This window comes from Parasteatoda tepidariorum, chromosome 2 (assembly GCF_043381705.1).
Source record: "Parasteatoda tepidariorum isolate YZ-2023 chromosome 2, CAS_Ptep_4.0, whole genome shotgun sequence".
Classification (NCBI taxonomy): domain Eukaryota; kingdom Metazoa; phylum Arthropoda; class Arachnida; order Araneae; family Theridiidae; genus Parasteatoda; species Parasteatoda tepidariorum.
Genome location: NC_092205.1, coordinates 1,527,928 through 1,549,687, shown reverse-complemented (window position 1 = coordinate 1,549,687; position 21,760 = coordinate 1,527,928). Strand labels below are relative to the sequence as shown.

General features: G+C 28.3%; 1 protein-coding gene across 2 annotated transcripts in view; it reads left to right on the top strand.

Annotated features, from left to right (window-relative positions):
• LOC107451889 (Ubiquitin specific protease 32) overlaps positions 1-21,760 on the top strand; it is a 103,400-nt gene extending 81,640 nt beyond the window's left edge. For both annotated transcript variants that reach the window (XM_043050113.2, XM_043050112.2), the window contains 5 exons: positions 2,306-2,426; positions 6,557-6,748; positions 8,329-8,721; positions 13,765-13,857; positions 19,040-21,760. In XM_043050113.2, the coding sequence (XP_042906047.1) occupies positions 2,306-2,426; positions 6,557-6,748; positions 8,329-8,721; positions 13,765-13,857; positions 19,040-19,210 (970 nt within the window). In that variant the 3' untranslated portion in view covers positions 19,211-21,760. The remainder of the gene's footprint in view (positions 1-2,305; positions 2,427-6,556; positions 6,749-8,328; positions 8,722-13,764; positions 13,858-19,039) is intronic.

Genomic DNA, 21,760 nt, shown 5'->3' with positions numbered 1-21,760 from the left:
TTTATTTAGCCAATTGTTTACTTTAATTTATATTTAATGATGAATTATTAGTTAAGTAAATGCTATTTAATCAGTTAAATAGTATTTTCAAAAATATTAAACAGATATGAAAAATGAAATTGTCAGTAAGTTCAAACTCTTATTTGATGAATTAATATTATTTATGTACACTTGTAGGAATAAAATTGAGTTTGTTGGGGTGATTAAAGTATAAGTAATTTTATTTTAATAACTTGTATTTCATTGTTCATTTGTATTGTGCTTAATATTATGTGAATAATAAGTGGGTGATTTCTGTTGAGTAAAATTTAATTCTTGTAATAGATCTATGTGTATTGGAAAAAATCAAAATTTATAATCTTCAGGGGTCTGTCCAGACATTTTGTGAAAGGTCCGGTTTTCGTGAAATTGTGAAAAAATTACATTCTTTTAACCAGGGTCCGCTTTTATGAATTTGTGCAAATAGGGTCCGATTATTGCAAAAAACTTTTTCAATGAGTTTTTAAATTGTAAATAGATACAAGATTATGCTCGGCACTGTAAAATTATAATTAAAAAAAATTAAATTTTCAAAAATAAACAGCAATTGCTGCTTCTAAATTAGAGATGCAACATACAAATATTTGGTATTTAGCCTATACTGCTGAACGCAGAATATTCATTTCGGACGAATAATGGAAGAATCGTCTGCCGAAGACAAAACTTAATTCGTTTACATCCGTCTTTCTTGTTTTCTGCCCTGGGAAGGGTTTATTCGATTAACAAAACAATAATGAAGATAAACAAATTTGGGAAGGGCCCGATTAAAAGAAAAATCATTTTGTGAAGGGTCCGTTTTTAAGTTAAAATATTTTGTGAAGAGTCCGTTTTTATGAAAGGATATTTTGTGAAGGGTCCATTAACGGACCCAAATTTCCTCTAAGCAGACCCCTGATCTTATTTCTATTTTATATAATTATATTATTTTTTATTATGCAATATTTCTTTATTATTTAATATATCAAAAATTTAATTAAATTATTCAAATTTTCTTTCTTCCTAATGTTCTGGTTTGATATAAAATTATGGATATTTAACATATAGGGTGGCTACAAAATACTGTAACAAATATTGAATTATTTTGTTGTACAGATATTAAATAGAAAATGATAAATACGCAAGTATGATTAACATTATAAATGGAAGTTTACTTTTAAAAATTTTAATTCGAATCAACCACCATCTTTATCGGTTACTAAAAATAATCTCTTATGTCATTGTCCCATGGCGGGACCAATTATTTTAAGAGGTAGTTTGTCTCATACGTGTAATCAGGAAACTCTGAGGGAGTCCAAACTTCTGTGCTGCTTAGCATTAACTTTAGACTCTAAAATACCCCAAAGCCTGCCTGTATTGTTTTGGCTCAGTCTGACGGTGCAGAATCTTGCTGAAATATCCAATCCTTTTTGGGATACAATCCGTCAGCATTTGGCAATAAATGTGTAGTCGATACTTCCTTTTTGTAATATTCAGCACTGACTTTTACCTCGATGAATTTCAAAGGAAATTTTCTGTAACTTGACACTGCAGACCAAACCATTACAGAATTCTTGTTTTGAAGTATTTGCACTTTCAGGTATATCATCGAAGGTTGCTGAATATACAATATTGTTTTTAGCATTATAATTTTGTTCTGTGCAAACTATTTTCTCATCAGAAAAGATTGTTTTGTCAACATTTTCGTTACTGTGCTGATTCAGCATTTTCTTTCATCTTTGTAACCTTTTTAATTTTTGTGCAAATCTTGAACTTTTCTTTTGCTGTAAGGGCAAAAACCCATGTCTTCATGTAATATAACTTGCACAGTTCTCTTCTGCAGCCCTTTTATTAGCTGTGGATTTCTTTGTATTTTTTCATGAATTCTTTTAATGCTCTTTTTGTGTGAACTAGGAATGGATGACCAGACCCGGGTTGATCTTTACAGCTATTAGTATCCAATAATCAATTTATAGTTCTATGTATAAATTCACCGGTAAACTCATGATATTTTCATTACTTTACGATTCTACCTGCAGCAAATCTTTAATCAAAAAGCTGTTAACCATCAACCTTTTTTATTCCCTCTTTAAATTTATTCTAAATGTTTCATCAAAAATTGTCTGTACTTATAGAAAGTGCCAATAACGGAAATAGAGAGAGAGAAATTGTTTTACCAAATGTTATAAATTAATTCCTATTTTATCGAATGTTACAGTATTTAGTAGCCACCCTATAGTTTATTATTGAATGTTTCAAATTCTAACATTTACTCATTGTGACTTGGCAGGTTTTGCCGAGGTTGTAAAATAGAATGTTGTGATGCAGATTTCAATTTTGGTTGTGCAGTTATCGCCATAGATTGGGATCCCACTGCCTTACATCTACGTTATCAAACTTCATTAGAAAGGGTAATTACAATTTTTCATGTACCAAAACGTTGGCATTTAATTTAGTGACAATGTATGCATTGAATTTCGGCAAGAGAGATATTTTTTTATATAGGTAACAATATAAAAATTCAGGAGGATCAATGTTAGGTCAATAGTTTATATATATAATAATGCGGTCTGACCAGGCTAGGAATGAATGCATGTAAAGAGAAAATGAAAATTTTAAAACAGAGGGAAAACAAAAAAACTCATCAAAATCAATGTGCTCATCAAAACTCATTTTATATGTTAGGGCTTATAATTACCCCCCATCATATGTGTTACTAGAGATAATTTAACATTTACAATAGGGCCAAATAATTTGTTAAAAGATTCTCACGAGATTTCTTATGGGAAAAAAATTATATTTACTGCTTTCTTTAATCTATTTTTAATGATGTGAATTACCGATTGTGTGAATGTGTTTAGCACTTAATAATGATTTAAGAAAGAGACTTTAGACCAAGAAATAATATTAAAAAAATTTATAGCTTTTTTATATCACAACCTCCTACCCCAAAAATATACTAACAAAATTTGTAATTTGCTTGTATTTTTTTTCCCTGTATGAGAAACTATTAAAAGCCATAACCATTAAAAGACATTAAACATCATTAATTTTCCATTTCATCAAGCACATTAACCACCATTAATTTCAAGTTCCTTACAATAGTTTGCCCTAATTGTTTACTTTTCTGTTAGTTTCCGAATTATGGGTTGTAGTTAACAATTGTTTCATTTTATGTTTTAATTATTTTTTTTTAAATGAAAAGAAGCAAATGCTTTGCTTCACACACTATAGAATTCTTTAAGGAATTTAAATTTAAAAAATTTGGTAGAAAAATTATATATAAATTTGTTATTGATTTAGATACAAAAGGCCACATTTATTGATTTTGATGATCGATTATTAAACTTCAGTATCTTTTAGTAGAATTGAAATAATTAAAACGACCTACTCTATCTATTGCAATTCTTTCAAAAAGGTTTGTCGGTTGAGGGTATTGATTGAAGTAAGACAAATTGTTTTTTGTCTAGGTTTTTTTTATTTATTTGACAAGTATGACAATGTTTATTAAAATTTGTAATTTCTAAAATAATATTTTCCTAATAATAAACAGACGTTAGTAGATTAATAATTTTTTGAATCTCAGGATGACCAAATTTTTCATGATTAATTTTAAATTATATATGTCTTAAGAAAAGTGGAGCAACAATTTTGGTAGAATCTTTTTTCTATAAACATGAAATATTATTGATTTCAAGAAAATGTTTAGCTGTTGGACTTTGCAAATTCTCATCTAATTGCAAAATACAAATTGGATTGAAAAATGGTTTCCACTATTTATTTCAATACTAATAGTAATATTATCATTTCTTTCAGGAATAATCCTGAAATAACATGTCATCTTTAAAGTTTGAGGTGCTTTTGGTGTATTTTATGTCATAATCATACATACTCAATTGTAATGAGTCTTCCTTTTAGATGTTTTCTCAAACTAACATCACATGATTAATGCATCCACCACAAGACATTTTAATTCAGTTATAGCATAGTTCTTTTCATAGTCTCTTAAAGAGCAAGAATGGGTGCCTTATTGACTTGCACCTATAAAAACATCATTTTAGGATTTTTAAAAAGATGTTGGCAAGAATTTTTTAAAATTTCAAATATTTATTGACATTTGGAAGAAATTTTTTTTCAGAAGATTGATTAAATGGGTTCTTATTTTTGTATAATTATTTATAAATTTGTTGTACATGTTTATTGATCCTAAGAAGGGTTTTAATTTACTTAAATAGTATTATTTTTATCATGAGTCACCATTACATTGAATTCTAGTTTGTAAACTTTAAATTTTCTGATCTATATATTTCAAATTTTTTGTTTTGGGGAAGTTTTATATGCTCTGAGAAAACTGGTAAGTCTGATGTTAATCTTATCCTTTCAGTTTCAATTCTAATATTCGGTTTGTCATATTTATTGTTTGCAAAAATGTCTGAAAAATCTTGTGAAATTTCCTGAAGTTGAAAATTTTTCTCTATTTGGATTGGAAATATTATGTTTAAGTGACTTTGAGAATGTAGCCCTCCGTTATCATGCTAAGTTTATAGAATATTTGAAAATTCAAGATTATTTTCAGTTTTGCTAAGTGAATGTCCGAAGAACAATTGGAAAACGAGTTACGATTGATTTACGACGGAATCGCTGTAAGTTGAATGTGTCAGAAAGTGTTACCTCAAACTCGAAGTACTCGATTAAAAAATGTATTAAAAAGATACTCATAATAATGCATTAAAAAGATTGGATTTTAAAAAACATTTGAAAAAGGCCTATAAGAAGATAAATAATAACTGAAAAAACTGCCATCTGTTAAATTCTAATGGAGTAGTCAAAACTCGGAAGCTACAAAAAGTGACCCTTCAAATATGAACGTTGTTTTGACATTGTATAAAAAATATCAGAATTTGAAAACCATGTGAAAAAGTCCAGAAAAATAATAACTACCAATTATAACCACGTGAAATTAGGATGGAATCGCCATGAATTGAAAGTGTCAAAAAGTGATAACTCAAAATTTGATTGTCGTATTAACATAGTATGAAAAATATCAGAATTTTAATAGCCATGTAAAAGGTTAAAAATATAAATATCTTCTGAAAAAATATCATCAAATGATTTAAATAATTCACCTTATATGTAATGTATCACAAGCTAAATTCTCAACACTATCAATATTGTTAATATTATTTTCTTTTAATAATTTGTGAGATTTTGGCTTATGCGCATGAGTATATAGCACTTGAAATTTTCATTGTCAAGCATAATTTAATGTTTTTAGCACTCACTTGATGTGTAATATTAAATGCTGGACAATTACCAAAATCATGCGACAAATTACAACGCCAATATAATTTAAGTTTTTTTTTACTACTCATGGTTTAGTACTATCAAATTTTTTGACCTGTTTCAATTTTAAACATTTAATATACAACACCTCATTTTCTAAACTGTTACTAATATGTATATCTTTCAATTGATTTGTAGCCCTACAAATATAAATAACTTTCTTTGATGTTAGTTTTCTTTTGGCAAGCAATTGCCTAATCTTATCAGAACAATTTTCTCTTGATAACGCAATAAGCTGTCTTGCAAAGTTCCAGAATTGCAATCACCGGTTTTGGTTTTAAGCTTTGTAAAATATGAATCAAAAGTTTCGTGCTTACCTTGTAAACTACTAAAAAATATAGCATGTATACATCTCGTTCTGGGCAGGAGAGAAATAGCTGTCAAACTTGAGTTTTATTACTGATAAATCCTTTTGCTGTGCTTCTGATAATTCAAATGTATTGAACATCATTGTAGTATCTGGACCTATTGCAGACATAAATATCGCTACCTGGCTCTTTGCCAGACAGTGGAACAGCCATAGCATGAAACTCGAAATGCCCAGCTTACACTTGACAGACATTTCTTTGCAATATCCTGTTCCTGTGGCAAATGTACAAAACTTGAAGCCCTAGGTGGTTTCGTCACCATGTAATGTTTGCTAGCTATAATGATACCTGTAACAAACATCTTTATGGACGATGATTGGCAAACTGAACTTTGATTCCCAAACTGGGAGCTTGCTTGCACAGTGTTGCCAAATATGATGTTCCGAAACTCAAGTGACAAATACCCGCCATTTCATTTTTTTGGTTTATAATAATGCAGTCTGACCGAGCTACAAATGAATGCAAGTATGCGGGAAAAGAGAAGATTTTTTTTATTTGATCACTTTAAAACAAAGCAAGGGCAATAAAGCTCGCCAAAATCAATGCTCTTTTTTTATGCTAGGCCTTTGAAAAGGAAAATCTTACAAGTATTCTCAATCATATGTGTTACAAGGGATAATATATAAATTATAGAAGGCCAGAGTAATTAGTTAAGAGGTTTCTCCACAATTTCTTATTTCTTTAAGGGAAAGACTTATTGTACTGAAAAATGAATTAAGAAAAATAATTTTGACTAAGAATTAATATAAAAAGATTTGATAAAGCTTTTTATATGACATATGTATTTAAAATCCCGCCTGTTTTCAATGTCAAATGCATATCTTTTTTAGGATTTCATTGAGCATGAAAGTGTTGATGCTACTAAGAGATTACAAACAGAGCCTATTAACTTAGATGACTGTTTAGAAGCTTTCACTAAAGAAGAACAGTTGGGAGAAGCTGAGAAATATTATTGTTCAAAGTGCAAAGAGCATCAGTTAGCTTCAAAAAAATTGAATATTTGGCGATTGCCTCCTATTCTTGTAAGTTTTAATTTTTTTTTAAGCAGAAATTATATTTAGAGCAAATTTGTTTTTAGCAGTTTTTATAACCAACGATCTCAACGTTTAAAACTATAATGGTCGTTTTCATTTCATAAGATTACATGTTTTTTGACATTTCGATGATCTGTGTAATAGGATGTCTAATAAAAAACTTAATTTCAAATGCCGAATTGAAAAATATTTGTTTTACCTCAAAGAGAATGTAAAAAATTTTAAAACATAAAAACGAAACTAATTCTAGTTTTCTAGTTCATTTACAGTTTACAATAATTACAGTTTTCTAGTTCACAAATGTAAAGTATGCCTACACAATTGAAAGTCCTGTTTATAGAATCGTCGGGACTTTAGCAAGACCAAACAATAAGTTTTTAAGATAAACAAACACAAGTTATTCAGTAAAAAATAACAAATTAGTGATAATTAACAGCAAAGTTTTCTTAGAGGTTAAAAAATAAAAGTGGGCAGACAATTATTTGAACTTTCTCTTTAGTGAATTAAAGACGCTTTCTCTCTTTTTTTTCTTTTCTATTTAATGTGAAGAAAAAGGTGGGTACAAAATCAGGTAAAAATAACATGAAAGAAAGTCTAATCTTTTAATTGTAAATTAACTCGAATAAAAAAAAAATCATATAAAACATAGGACATAATTGAGTAGATTTTATTAATAAAAACATTTTGAATTTAAAGGGAAACTAAACTTATCGGCTGGTATTCTTTTCCAACACTGTTAATAATCAGTTTCATTTATACTCGTAGTTTATTCTTCTCAACCAAGTTTATTTTTCTTTAACTGATCTTATTTTTCAAATGGGTCTTGAAGCAGAATAATGTTTGGGTATCGAAAAGCCACAAGAAAAGAAAAGAAAAATCATAAATATCTTTTTAAACAAATGCATTAAAACGTGAGAAAACAAAAAAACTTTTGAAAAGGGAAAAAGGAAAATAAGTTTGTTTGTTTTGGTTGTAAAAATGTGCCCAGAAAAATAGATAAAATTGACATTTTCAGTAAATGGTAATGGACGTCCAGATATAGGACATTGTACTGTGTATATATTTAAAGATAATGTAAAATTATGCACATTACCTGACATAAATTGAATTAGCAACAGGAACCATTTAACTATTATCAAAAAAAGATTGAAAAAATAAATAAAATCAAACTAATCAATTGGAAAAATAGACATGCTTTCAATTTTAATTCAAGGTGAACTAATTATATTAAAATAATTATTGATTTATATTAAATGTTTTAAATTCTTTTACTTTTACGCTCTAAACTTTATATTTTTAAATTCGAAATCTGAAATTTTTTTATACTTTTGTCTTTGAAAAAAATTAAAAATTTATTTTGGCCACACATACCCTGTAAATAAAATTTTAGCTCCACTTTAAGAAATGGAAATATTTTGTGATTTTGGTAAAAGAATTTTGGTGAATATGTGACCACAGTAATGACTTTTTTTGAACTTGAAATTTTGGATTTTTGTGATAATGATGTTGTGCATTGATGTTTTTAAGGTCATTATTAGTGTTTGAAACTAATTGTATGTCTTTTATAGATTGTTCATTTGAAAAGATTTCAGCTGCTACATGGACGATGGGTTAAATCGCACAAGATAGTTCAATTTCCCTTTGAGGACTTTGACCCTACGGATTATCTGGCCCAGGTGCCTCGTGAAACAATCATCAAAGCCAGGGGTCCATCTAATAATGTGCAAATCATCAACCATCTTGATCACAATGATAACTGTGCTGGACAGTCTTCTAATCAAAATGTTCCTAGTCAAAAGAAACTTATTAGTGATAGTTTATTTACAAATGAATCCATAGAAATCTGTAATGGAGAGATTGCCACTGAATCCTCATTTATTTCTGATTTGCCAGATTATCACCAGCACAGGTTAGCTGATGCTGACCCTTTCTCCATGAAATATAGGTTATATGCATTAGCAGTAAGTCCCTCCATTTAATTATATTTTCTCTAAAATGTATTAAACTCTATCATTGCATATTTTATTTACAGTAACTTAAATGCAATCTTTTTGTGATGATTTTCCACAAAAATGTAATTCCCCTGTTATAGCAAAAATTTATAAAGTAATGGCTACTAAATTTTTATTGAAACTGTGTGACCCACCTTTTTAAACAGCTTTTATAGCTCACCACATGTTTTATCCTTATGATTCATACTGTTGAATAATGGTTTTTGTATGAAAAACTAAGCTTCAGACATGTTAGCATTACTTTGTTTTACTCAAATGATGACATCAAAACAACTCATAAACTCAGATATACAAGACAGTCACCATGAAGACATATATTAACAGGAAACAATAAGCAACTGGAATAAGAGTAAGCAATAATGAACATTAGAGTAAACATAAAAGTACATCTCTATTATAAATACTCACATATTTCGTTTCTATTTTAAATGACCACCATTTCCAATACACTCATTAACTTTACTTTTAGAATGCATGACGACTTTTAAAATTTACAATTTCTAACTTCAATTTAAATACTTTCCTACCAAAATTTAGTCATTTAAACTTTACCAATATTCCACACTAAGTTGATTTTCAACTATTCATTCCATAAAACTTATTACTAATTCAAATTTGAATATGTCAGTAGAACATTTTCAAAAGATTTCATTATTCAAAAATGCAGTTAAACTAACCTTCAAAATCTTACAAGAACATTTTCAGTAAAAAAAAAAGGAACTCCTGGTGAGCATACAATCATAGTGTTCATCCATAATTTTATTGCTACAGACAATAATTCATTTAAAAACTTCATAACCAATTTAATAAAAATTGGAATTTAATTTCAATAACAATGAAAATATAAAAATTGTGCATACCCAATCATTTTACATTGACTTTGAATAGTTAATAATTACTGTTGTTTTTAAAAAACAATGACATCTGGCAAGACAATGGACAGGCATTTGGTGGTTAAGTCCAAGGAAAGTTCAATCTTTACATGAGAAAGGGAGAATTCCTCTTTTAATATTCTTCTAGGGAAAACAACCAAACAAGAGTTTACTTCATAGGCACAGTAAAGTTCTGCCAATACTTTGATGCACTCAGCATAGCAAAGAGCCTGCGAAACAGACATCTTCGAGGCTGTTCCACCTCACTTCCAAAGCAAATTCTACAGCGTGTTTGATTCCCGTCTTCCTATCCATCTCCAGCAAACAATCCTAACTGGTTATTGCCAGTTGCATGCCTTTCTAAACAGGTGCAATGGATCACTGTATGTTTTATCCAAAATCGTTAAAATACAGAATGTGAGGCCTGTTTCATGCTGTCGAATAATGGTATGCAACTTAAAGCACTTACGTTAACTTTGTTACCCTCAAATGATGACACACAGAGCATCATCAAAACAATTCGTAAACTCAGGTTTACAAGAAAATCACAGTAAAGACATGCGAACGTTATTTAAGCATAAAAGTACAAGTGACAGCTCTATTTAAACTCTCACCTAATTTTGATAATGTCAGGGGTAGGCGTGAGTCACTTTTCTCCCTTAATGTCACTATTTTAAAAAATAGTAACTTTTATTCACTGTTTTTAAGGCTTAGTCACTTATCTCACTTTTTAAAAAAAAAATTAATTTCACATTTCCCTAAGCCCATTATATTACAATCCTCTTGCTCTAGTAAAGAAGAACTCACCCAAATGGGTGGGGCAGAGAGGAGGATTGAATATGTGAAGAAAAATAAACAATTTCCACTTTCAAATGAATTCCTCTTGAAATGTAAGAGAGCCATTCACTGTATCGAGGAATGATTTCAGTCAGCATCTATCTTAACTTTCGTTTTCTTATCTGCTGTGGAACTGCAGAACATGAAATTTTGTGTATTTCTCCTTGAACTCCTTTTTCTGTAGGGTTCATACATACCTTAAATGTGATTAATAGAGCATAATTTTGTATCATAGAAATAAAGCACCCTTATAAGTTCTTACTTTTCTTCGAAGGAGAAAAACTTAAATAAAATGTTTACTTTTATTTTTTATTATTATTTTTACCTTTTTCAAAAATTTGATTCTTTTTTAATAAGATGTTATTATGTCTTGCGAATTTGAGTAATCTCTTTTTGACACATAATTTCACACCGTTGGATTTTTTAAATTATATTTGATGTCAGTAGTTGTTAAGAATTTTTTCTGTCCTTTCTATGTGGTTTTTCAAATTGTGCTGTTTTTATACAATGTTATGGCACACAAATTTTAAATTGGAGAATTTCAAATTGATTCATCCTAAATTTACTTGGTTTTATAATAATTTTATCTGTCAAATGATGGACAAAGTTCCGCTAATTTTTTTTCACATGGTTTTTTAAATCTACATACTTTAATTAATACGATGTTTATGTTACGTGTATTTCAGTAACAACTATTTGTTAATCATTTATTCGAAAATCGTTCTTGGTCGCATATGATTTCATCGTGATTTCTTATAGTTTTATTTCCAGTGTTTTCCTTAGGCGCTCATGCAAATTTTTGTAATTTTTTCAGACCTTTCCTCTTGGTTTTTTAATGCTATGTTATTACTACTTGCCTTTTTCACCTTAAAGTTATCTTTTTTTACGCTCTCGATTTAGGGCTTATGTTGTAAATGACTGTTGTTTTCCGACAGTTTTTGCAGCATTTAATTTCGTATTAATACGATGTTACATTTTTTAATTAATGCAATGCTGTAATGACTCTCGAATTTCAGGTTTCAGTAACTACAATTTGTTAATGATTTATTCAAAAATCACTTTTAACTCGCTTCGTTCTATCGTGATTCCACTCTTTTTTCTTCCCCAGAGACTTTTTTCAACCATTTTTATTTTTTATACAATGTTATTACATATGCATGTAAGACAATGATCACATGTGTCGCACATATTTCCAATTTTGATACTTTTAATAAGTATTATTTTTATTTCCTTAATCACTTTTTATCACATTCGTTTTGTGCCATTTCGATTGTAAAGGTACTTTTTTTTGTTGCAATAATAGTTATTTAACGTTTTTTCAGTTCTTCACATCGTGTTTAAAAACACATCGTTTTTTTTACTCCTGAAGAGAAGCACATCTCAATAAATGTGTTTAGACTTTACATAATAGCAACAATTTTTTTGTTGTATACTTACACTGCTTCTTTAATATAATATTTTAAGCCATAGTAGCTAAAGTTAAACATGCAACTTTTTTTTAGGTGGTAAAAATTAGAAAATATTTTTTTTATGTTATTTTTTTAAAAAAAAATTTCCATAGCAGTAAATTATTGCAATGAACAGCTACAACAATAAATATTTCTAAACCAATTTTTTTTAAGTAGTATATTTTAAAGGCTATTTGGATGTTGCCTGAATATTAACACTGTTTTTTAAATAATTTATCACTTTTTAAAAAATTGTAGTCACTTTTTTCACTACTTTTTCTACAATGACCTGCGCTGAGCCCTGCAATTTTGATGCCAGCACACCTTGACAAAAACTAAACTATTTTGGCTATAGTACAAAGCGTAAAAAAACTGTCCATTTGCCGACTCTAGCAACTATGAAATTTTTTATACAATATAATTTAATAGTGATTGTTGACTAAAAAACACTTGAGTTTGCCAAAAAATGTTCACGCATTAACATTTTGCACTAGGTTCAAGTAGTACTTCAAAATTAACAGTTTAAAAATACTTTCAGTGTTTTAGCTAAGTAAATAAGGTCTTCAAATAAAAATCTGGAGATTAAATTTATAGAAATATTACATATTGGTATCAAAATATTATCTACTATGTTACTACAGCTTTTTGCATTTCCTATTTATAAATACATCGAGCAGAATAATATTTTATTATGATTATTAAAAAATATTAAATAATTTGTTTAAATAAATGTTAATTTTTGCATAAAAATAATATTGCACATATTTTCCTTTCTGAAGAAACTAGATGAGCTTCAAATTGATATTTTTTATGTAATCAGATTTCATATACAGACCATCACTATTTATGTGTGAATCTATTTCAATAGTCAGGTTGGAAAATTCATTTATTTATGCATTATAATTTTCTCAGTTAGCACATGAACATAATCCACAGGAACAAATTTTTACATTTGCTTGATGAACAGATCTTTTGTGTTTTACCGGACCATCTGATGCACAATGAATAGTGTTCTATGAAATGCTTTTTCATTAATTATCCACCTATGTTTAGGGAGATTTTTACTATAGACCTGAAATTGGATGGATGTGAGAGTTGACTCCTTTAATATACTAAGGCATCCTAATTTGGTGTCGCCCAGATGATGCTTAATAAATTGTATTCCAAGCAATGCTTTGTGCATGTTACTACAAAATTCTCCCACAAAGAAGGAAGTTAAAAAGAATCATTTTTTCAAAATTATCAGCACTTGGTGACCTAATACAGACTGTGAGACTGGTTTATGGATGAATTCTTTAGACTTCCTGTCTACCTTATCTCCTATTTCTTCAGAAATATTGCTATTAAAAAGCAATTCAAAAATTGCTTTGGTTTGACAGACACACTGTACTCATGTCGCAGCCATTGTTTTAACAGCCTATTGCTTGGATCAATCCCACCTAATACATTATTTTTGACATTGTCTCAATCGAATTTTTGGATAATTTGTAGTTCCTCTGAATTGCCTTACACACTAACCTTTCATGTTTAAATATTAATGAAATCATTGTTTAGTTACATGGAACAGCATGGTGGTTTATAACTATAGGACTTATTCTGTAATGTTGAACATAACTTAAACCCTGGGACAGTGTAGTGTACTTTCAAAAGAGAAAAATTCAATAATATTATGTTTTTACACTATATGAAGGAAATTTTTTTCCTCATGGCTAAACTATTCACTAGACACAGACCCTTCAAATTTAAATCTATGCAAATTGAATCATTTTTCTATAATTCATAAAAATTAGGTTTTCATTAGTAAAAGGTATTTCAAAATCTCATTTTTATTTCAGTGTCATTCAGGTATCCTGGGTGGTGGCCATTATGTATGCTATGCATACAATCCTAATAATAAGTGGTATTGTTACAATGACAGCAGCTGCAAGGTATGTTTGACATCTCTCTACTTAAATGAATAAAAATCATCTTTGAAACTATTTCACTTTATATTTATGCATAAAACTTAATATACTGTTGACTTATTCAAAGAGTTGAGGCATTAATATTTAGTGAATATTCAGATTGCCTTTTAAAATATAACTTTATTTTTAACTAAACAAAATGGAGGATAGATAAATAGCAAAAAGAAAGTGAAACTTATTAAAATGTATACATTACATAATTAAACAAAAAAAAAATTTTTTTTTTAATTATGTCTATAGGTGATATTTTAAATTTGGGTTACTAATATTTAACTGTTATTTTCCAAAAGTAAGGCTGCAATGCTGCATATAATCACTTCAATTGTTTAAAGGCACATTAAAAATTACTTACTGGTGCGTGCCTTATTTTTTGACACTGTCAAAGCACTTCTTAAGTTTGGGTACGAGCTTTTGTATTCCATAGTCATAGAACTGTTGTGGAAACCACATTTCAGTTTTGATCTCATCATCATTGTGAAAGTTTTGCCCAGAAAATAATCACTCACTCTGTGGCTAGTCAACAAAAAATAAGAGGTGACTAAAACTTTTCCAATCTTTTTTTTTATAAAAATCTTTTAATGATAAATGTAAATCAATGTAGAAAGACTCTGGGAAATAGAATTTTCATTAAAGTGTTTCCATTCAAAATTTTGATCCTTCTTAATCCATCAATTTTTGATGGAACGATTTGCGTATTTCAAAGTTGTTATGTATGCATTCTATAATTTTTCTCTCCAAGTCAGTGTGTTCAATTAAATTTTGTCACCTATTTTTGTTAACCTTTTATAGCTGCAGATTATTTTTAATATGAATTTTTTTTACAAATATAATTTTACCCAGGCAAAAGAAGAAAAAGGTTTACAAAAAAGGGCTATTAAATGGGAAGGATATATCAGTATTAGGTTTGAGTGCCTTCTGAGTTACAAGAGTCATTGTTTGAATATAGTAGTGTGTCTCATCACCAATAACAATGTGCTTAAGAAACTCATCATCTGCATAATGTGTAAGGAAGTGTGTTTTCTTTTTGTGTATTTTCCATTAACATTTTTGGATCTGGTTCCCTCTGGTACAGTTTCATAAAGAGTTGTTGTAGATGCTTCTGGTATGGTTTTATGCAAATCTTTTAATGTGAAAATTTTTTGTTAGAAAAATTTTCTAACAAAAATTTTTAGTTTTGTTATGAGATTTAGAAAATTTCCTATTCCTATTCATGGTGGGGTAATGGGAGCCTGCAGACTTTAGCTGGGCATATTGGAGTGGTCTTCACGCCTTGGGTGGCCCTACCAGGAGTAAAACTCCCGACGTACGCTTTGCGCTGATTCGTACGCTGTCCCGATTAGCGCTGTTCAGCACTTGGCTAGCTGGCACAGAGTGAGGGACAATACTAGCTTGAACATCCTTTGTAAACTTTTACACCTCTCCAAATATTGTCGAATTCATGTACAATGGATACCCTCACACGTAGATATATCAGGCAATGAAATGGCAGATAGTCTTGCAGTGTTTTCATCATAGAAAAAAAATGGGTGAGAATTTCTCACCCTTTCTCAAAAACATGGTGAGATTTCAGAAAGTTAAGTGAGATTTCTAAAAACTGAAAAAATACAAATAGACTTGGAAAAAAAAATTTTTTTTTTTGTTATAATACATTTTTAACGTCTTCTATTTTTTAAAGCATTGAATATTTTTGCTGCATCATCATAGAAGATTTTGCCTTTACTAGGTATTTGTCCATCTTACATTAGNTGAGATATTTCTTATATCAAATCTTCCATGGTCAACTGAAATGCTGTTTTTCAGTAATTTTATTGTATAAGATGAGGTATTTCCAAATAAAACAGTAGTAAATAAAATACGAAAGAGTTGTTCATAGATCTCGTTTACTTAAAGTTAATTGTACCTCGATGACTATAATCGAAAGGTCCTTCTTTCATTGCAGTGTCGGGTAGGTCTATATGAAGTAAGATAAAAGATTTCAAAGAAAGGCAGTCGGAAAAGAAGTCTCAGTTATAATAAGTAGTTTTGGGATTTATATTGGGTGGATTATGTTTCTTTTTTCTTATAAAATTATCTCTCTTTTTTTTTAAACCCATTTGAGGTTGCACCTTCTAAAGACATAGGGTGCATAGCATTTTGAAAAAGCGCTTATATTTTATTTACGTTTTTTTAAAAGCCTTAAAGGTAATTTTTTTATATTCAGGGTTTGTAAAAAGCAGGGTTCGTCAAGTGGACCCTCTTTGAAAAAACCCACTTGGAACGATAAATGTGTTTTTTCAACAAAAAAAAAAAACTTTCTTAAAACTTAGCGATGCACATTTACTTTTATATAATTTATTGTGCAGCATAAATTTCTCAAATAGAGTTGCATGATTTATATATTAATAAACAGGTTATTATTATTAATTCATATGCTTAAAAAAATTGAAAAGAAACAATTTTTTTTACTAAGTGATGCAATAACAGATTTAAACAGTTTTATTTTCTGGCCTTAAAGAAATAAGGTAAAACCTTTTATTAGAGAACTTTTTAAAAATATTTATCTAAAAATGAAATAATTTTTCTAGGGTTAATTATTTGAAAAAAATGGGACAAGTAACTGATACTCTTTATAATTATACGTAATTTTAATTTCACTTTCTATTAATCTTATTATAAAAACATGGAAGATCATTAAATATTTATTTCAGTTTTTTATTAAAGTCAAAAGTCAGATGAAATTTTTGTTTGTACCGATTATAAATATTTATAGATTCTAATTTTGTAATGGGTAATGTATATATATATGTTTAATAAATATGGTAAATAAATGTGCATGAAAACAAAAAGATTAATAAACTTGTTCCTTTTATATTACTACATTTATATTTTATAATGCTTGAGGTAAAAATTGTGAAATGTTATATACTTAACAATAAAGAAGATTCAAATATGTATTAGTGATAATACATTATTTAAACTTAATATAAAATACATATAGCAAAATTAAAATAACTTTTTAGATTTATTTCTATTTTTAAGCTTATACAACACTTTTTAATAAATAAAAATAGTTACACAGTAAAACTTAAAAGTTTGTGAGCACTAAATGAAAAAACCCAATTTCCCCCTGGTTTTTTCAAATAAAACCCAATTTTCCCAGGGTTTTTTCAATAAAACCCAAGTGGATTGGGTTTTTTTCTTAAATACCCGGGTTTTTTCAAACCTTGGTAAATAAGTGCTTAATTTTCTATCTTTTAAAAAGATATTTTTTCTTTGCCATATCGATTGTCCTTCTAAATTACTAAAAGTGCATGATTTGCACAATTTTCTCTGTAGTATTTATGAGAAACTAGTTAATTTATCATGATTATATAAAGTTTTTTATGATGATTTTTTTAAGTTTATAAATTAAGAACATTGAACGATAGAAAAAAATTAATTTGAGTAGTGCACAGATCCTACTTGCGATTATATTTTTTGAGTGCTTAAAAAGTACTTAAAAGGTGCTTATTTTTGTTGAAAGATCTGGCTACACACCCTGCGATAGCTCATATCTTAAAATTCGGTCATCGAGTCAAATGTATGACCCTTTGCGAATACCTTTGGGGTAATGTTCTCGAGCAGAGAACATTACCCCAAACTAAAAACATTTTTCTGTTATTCGCGTTTCCATTCACAAAATAAGGAATCACGATCATCCACGACAAAAAAAAAATAGGTTGAGAAATACCACCCCTTAAAAGTGATTTGAGATATTACGTAGGAGATGGTTTTTAATTGCATATTTAATTAGATATTTGCTTACGGCATTGTACGGTATATGATTGCGATATTATTCTTGAAGAATAGCATTGTACCTGATCGGAATTAATTCCTCAATTTATCAATATTTTTTTTAATACAATATTAACTTATGTGTGGGTTGTTCATTGTAAAGTAGAGCGTCAGTGATCATAGGTTAAAGTGACCACATTTTTTCATCATGAACATGAAATCTACCTTCAGAAAAAGCATAATTTTGTTGGTTCACAATGTAGATGGAAAGGGTGAATATCCACTGGAGGCCCACCGTTTGCATTACAGAATACACTTCAGATCTGACGGAATACTGAACTGAAGCAGACATGCTGCTCTAACAAGGCTTACTATAAAAATAACGAATGACCTTGAGAGATAGCAGCAGACTCCTTAACTGTTATCTTTACTTTCTGAAAATGCCACATAAATAATTTAGTCAGGTCTAGCTGTAATGATTTTGTATAAACAAATCATAGCTGTGCATGGAAGAAAGAAAAAAAGTAAAGCAGAAAATTTTTGAATTTCTATAGTTAGCTAATTTTTTATTACCAATCTTAAACTTGCATTGCCACCTGATTCGTGTGTTACATCTACCCATTACTAATAAAAAAAAACTATATTTATAGTGTCAAAAGACAAAAAAATGCTTGATAAATATCTCAATAGTTACCTAATACTGTAAAATCTCACTTTTCCCAACTGGACCATTGCCTGTACGAATTATCGGATCCCTATTCATATTCAAGGTATTCTTATCTCATAATTGATTGTTTAGTTGTGTCATAATTGAATGCATACCTGCATAAGTTTTGTACTAGAAATTCTGTTTTTATAGCAAAAAGGACTTCCATTCTCTGTATGCTTATCACAAATTGAAGTTTTATTCACTTGATGATCAAATTATATGTAATATCTTTTGAACCATTTTATGCATACCAATGATTTTTGAATTGCAAATTTAAATTATACCATAGTATTCTGCAAATCTGTTATGTTTTCTATCAAACTATTATTCTTATTTTAAATTGTGAATCGCTACTAGCCTAAGGTTTTCAAATTGTGAACTTGAAGACTGTTATTCTCTGTAAAATTATATGTATTCAAATTATCAAAGGGTCACGCATTTAAATGGTCTTCACTTTAAATGAAATCGATATTTATTTTACTGACTCTATTCTTTTTTTAAAAAGTAAAATCAATTTTCATTTGCTGGGTTCTATTCTTTTTCAGAAACCATAGTTTTCTAGTTGTGTAATTTCATGTTAAAAGATGCGTAACTGGATGATTTTGCATAATTTTATTTGCATCTGTTATAAAAAATATTTCTAAAAATTGTATTTTGAAACCTTACAATTGTTTTTTGTTTTAGGAAGTGCAACGTGATCAAATAGACACAGACTCTGCCTACATGTTATTTTATGAAAGAGAGGGTATTGACTACGAGCAATATATGCCAGATGTTAAAGGTAAAGTGCCAGATACTAGTGACATAGACGCTGAATTTGAAACAGATTTTCGAAAAATGTGTAGTCTTTCATAAATTGAGCTTTTTTTTCCTCCCCAAGATGACATTTCTTATATCTCTACAAGACACGTAAGCTCTCACATCAGACTGAAAAATATCCAAAGCAATTTTTGTGTTTTATTTAAGTCGCCAACTGGAGGCAAGAATCAGCCGGCAATTACCTAGTCCTGAGAAATGTGCATCATCACATTATGCCAAGTAATTCTATTTCAATGTTGGTTTCTGTATAAATTGTTTTTTTTTTTCTTCTAACGTTGTGATGCATCTTTGCTGATATGTCTTGTTAAATGAATAATTTTGCTATTCTGTGTGATAGTAGTAAGGGATATTCATCATGAAGATGCTATTCATTTCTTTTGTCATTCCATATGTTTTTCTTTCATTTCATTGTCTCATTTGAAAACATATTTATGAAATATTTGAAAAAAAGAATGACCGTAGTATGTTAGAAATGAAACTACATAATTTATACAACTGTTTTAAATAAATGAGGCAAAACATTTTTGCAAAGATTAAATTAAAGGTAATTATTGATTAATAATTGAAATCTAGATTTGATTTTCATTTTAATAAAGACACAAATTTTATTACAATGAAATAGAAAACTGTGTAATTTATTGATTTTGTTACCAAATAAAATCTATCTATGGCACTATTTAAAGTATAATGGTTGATATAAATTCTTTTTTTTTCTCTCTTTAATTGTTAAGATTTTAACTCTTGAATTATTTCATGTTATTATTTTATACTAAAATTTTTTTTCTTCATTATTTATTGATAAGAGACTGAATGGTAGAAATATTATTACAAGTTTTATTCCTACATTATTTTTTCTTGAACATTAAGGAGATCAATTGCAGAAAGCCTTTTTAATTTGTTGACATTATTTTTTTTTATGTTTGTCATAATAGGAATAAAAAATGTTTTCTATAAATAAGTCTGTATAGTTTAACTTTTTTGTATTATAGAGATTACTTTCAAACCTTATGTCTTATGATTGCTATTTTAGACTTACTTCATATTTATTACTTACTGAATGCTAGTTATTTTTGATTAATCACTTTTTTTAATAAATGTTATTTAAGAGTTAATTTTCTAACATACTTAGGTTGTTGAAAAAAGGAAAAAAGAAAGAAACTTTACATTTCATACCTCTGTATCATATGTTATTTAAATTCTTTTTTGTTACTGATTTAAAGAGCTGCTAGTCAGATAAAAGTTATTAATAATGAAATATCCCTTTATATTGTTTTTACTACATTTTCCTTGAAGTCTGCTTGAAACCACTTCAAAAATTGAACTAGTCTTATGTATGTTTCATTCAGTTCCCAATATTTTATGATGTTCCAATATTAGCTAAATATTTTAAAGGATAAATTTAATAAAACTTGTCATTCTTCATCTTGTACATTGTATGATAACATACATAATTTTATTTACAAAATAATTTATTTGCAGTCTTTATATATATTTTTTTTCGTTATTTGTCTTTATAAACAATTTTGAATAATGTTTCTTAAAATACAAGCATTAAATATGTTGTTTTTTGTAAATTATTACCAAATTTTGAAATGTGTAATGTAAATTGTATAGTTCAATGATAAAGTTTTAGTGCTAAATTTTTAAGCATAGTTGTTTTAAAGGGGGGGGGAAATGAATTTATTAAGTATTCTAAAATTTTGGATAAAAAATAGTTTGTTAAAATAGGGGGATTGTCTATTGCGATGGACAACAAAAGGATTAGGTGGATCTAAGTTAGAGAAAATTTTCTCTTTTATTTCAATATTTTATTTTTCATATTTAATTCGATGTTTTATTCGTTTTTTTTTTAAATATATATTTGGTCAATTTCATCTTAAATGAAAAACAATGTACGAATAACAAAATGCGTATAGATTATACCAACTAAATATTATAATAGTTTTCTATTCTTGGTGTGATTGATTAAATGAAAAATACTGAATCTTTATGTTGTAAAGTTATTCATCATAATGTTATTTTCATAATTAACAAGCTTAGTTAATTCTCCTTTAAAATATGTACTTTTTTTATCACATACTGAAAGTATAAAAAAAACATTGCAACTGACTCCTACTCATATATATAAAAAATAAATGCATTAAACATCATAAAAAGAAAATTTGCATCGGTTTTAAAAAAAACTATTTTGGAAAGGTATGATTAAATGCTACAATTTCTTTGAAATAATCTCAACATAAAAATATTTATATTTGGTTGGAAGGTTTGAAATGATGTATATTTCATGGTGCACTGAAACTTTTTGTGTTGAATCTTCATTTGGTTTTTAAGCGATTTTGATGAGTGAGTTATTGATTCCAATATAAGTATTGGTGCAAATTACTGTCTGTTTACAAACATTCTACATTTTTCTAGTAAAAGTGCCCTTATATTATTGTGCTATTCTCAGGTTAGCCACGAGTTTTTCTTTTGTATATAGCAATGTAAACACTGTGATTCTACTGAAATTCAATGTATCCTTTAGATAAGACAACTTTTATGAAATGACAGATATTGTTTCAAAAATTTTTGACTATTCGTCTAAAA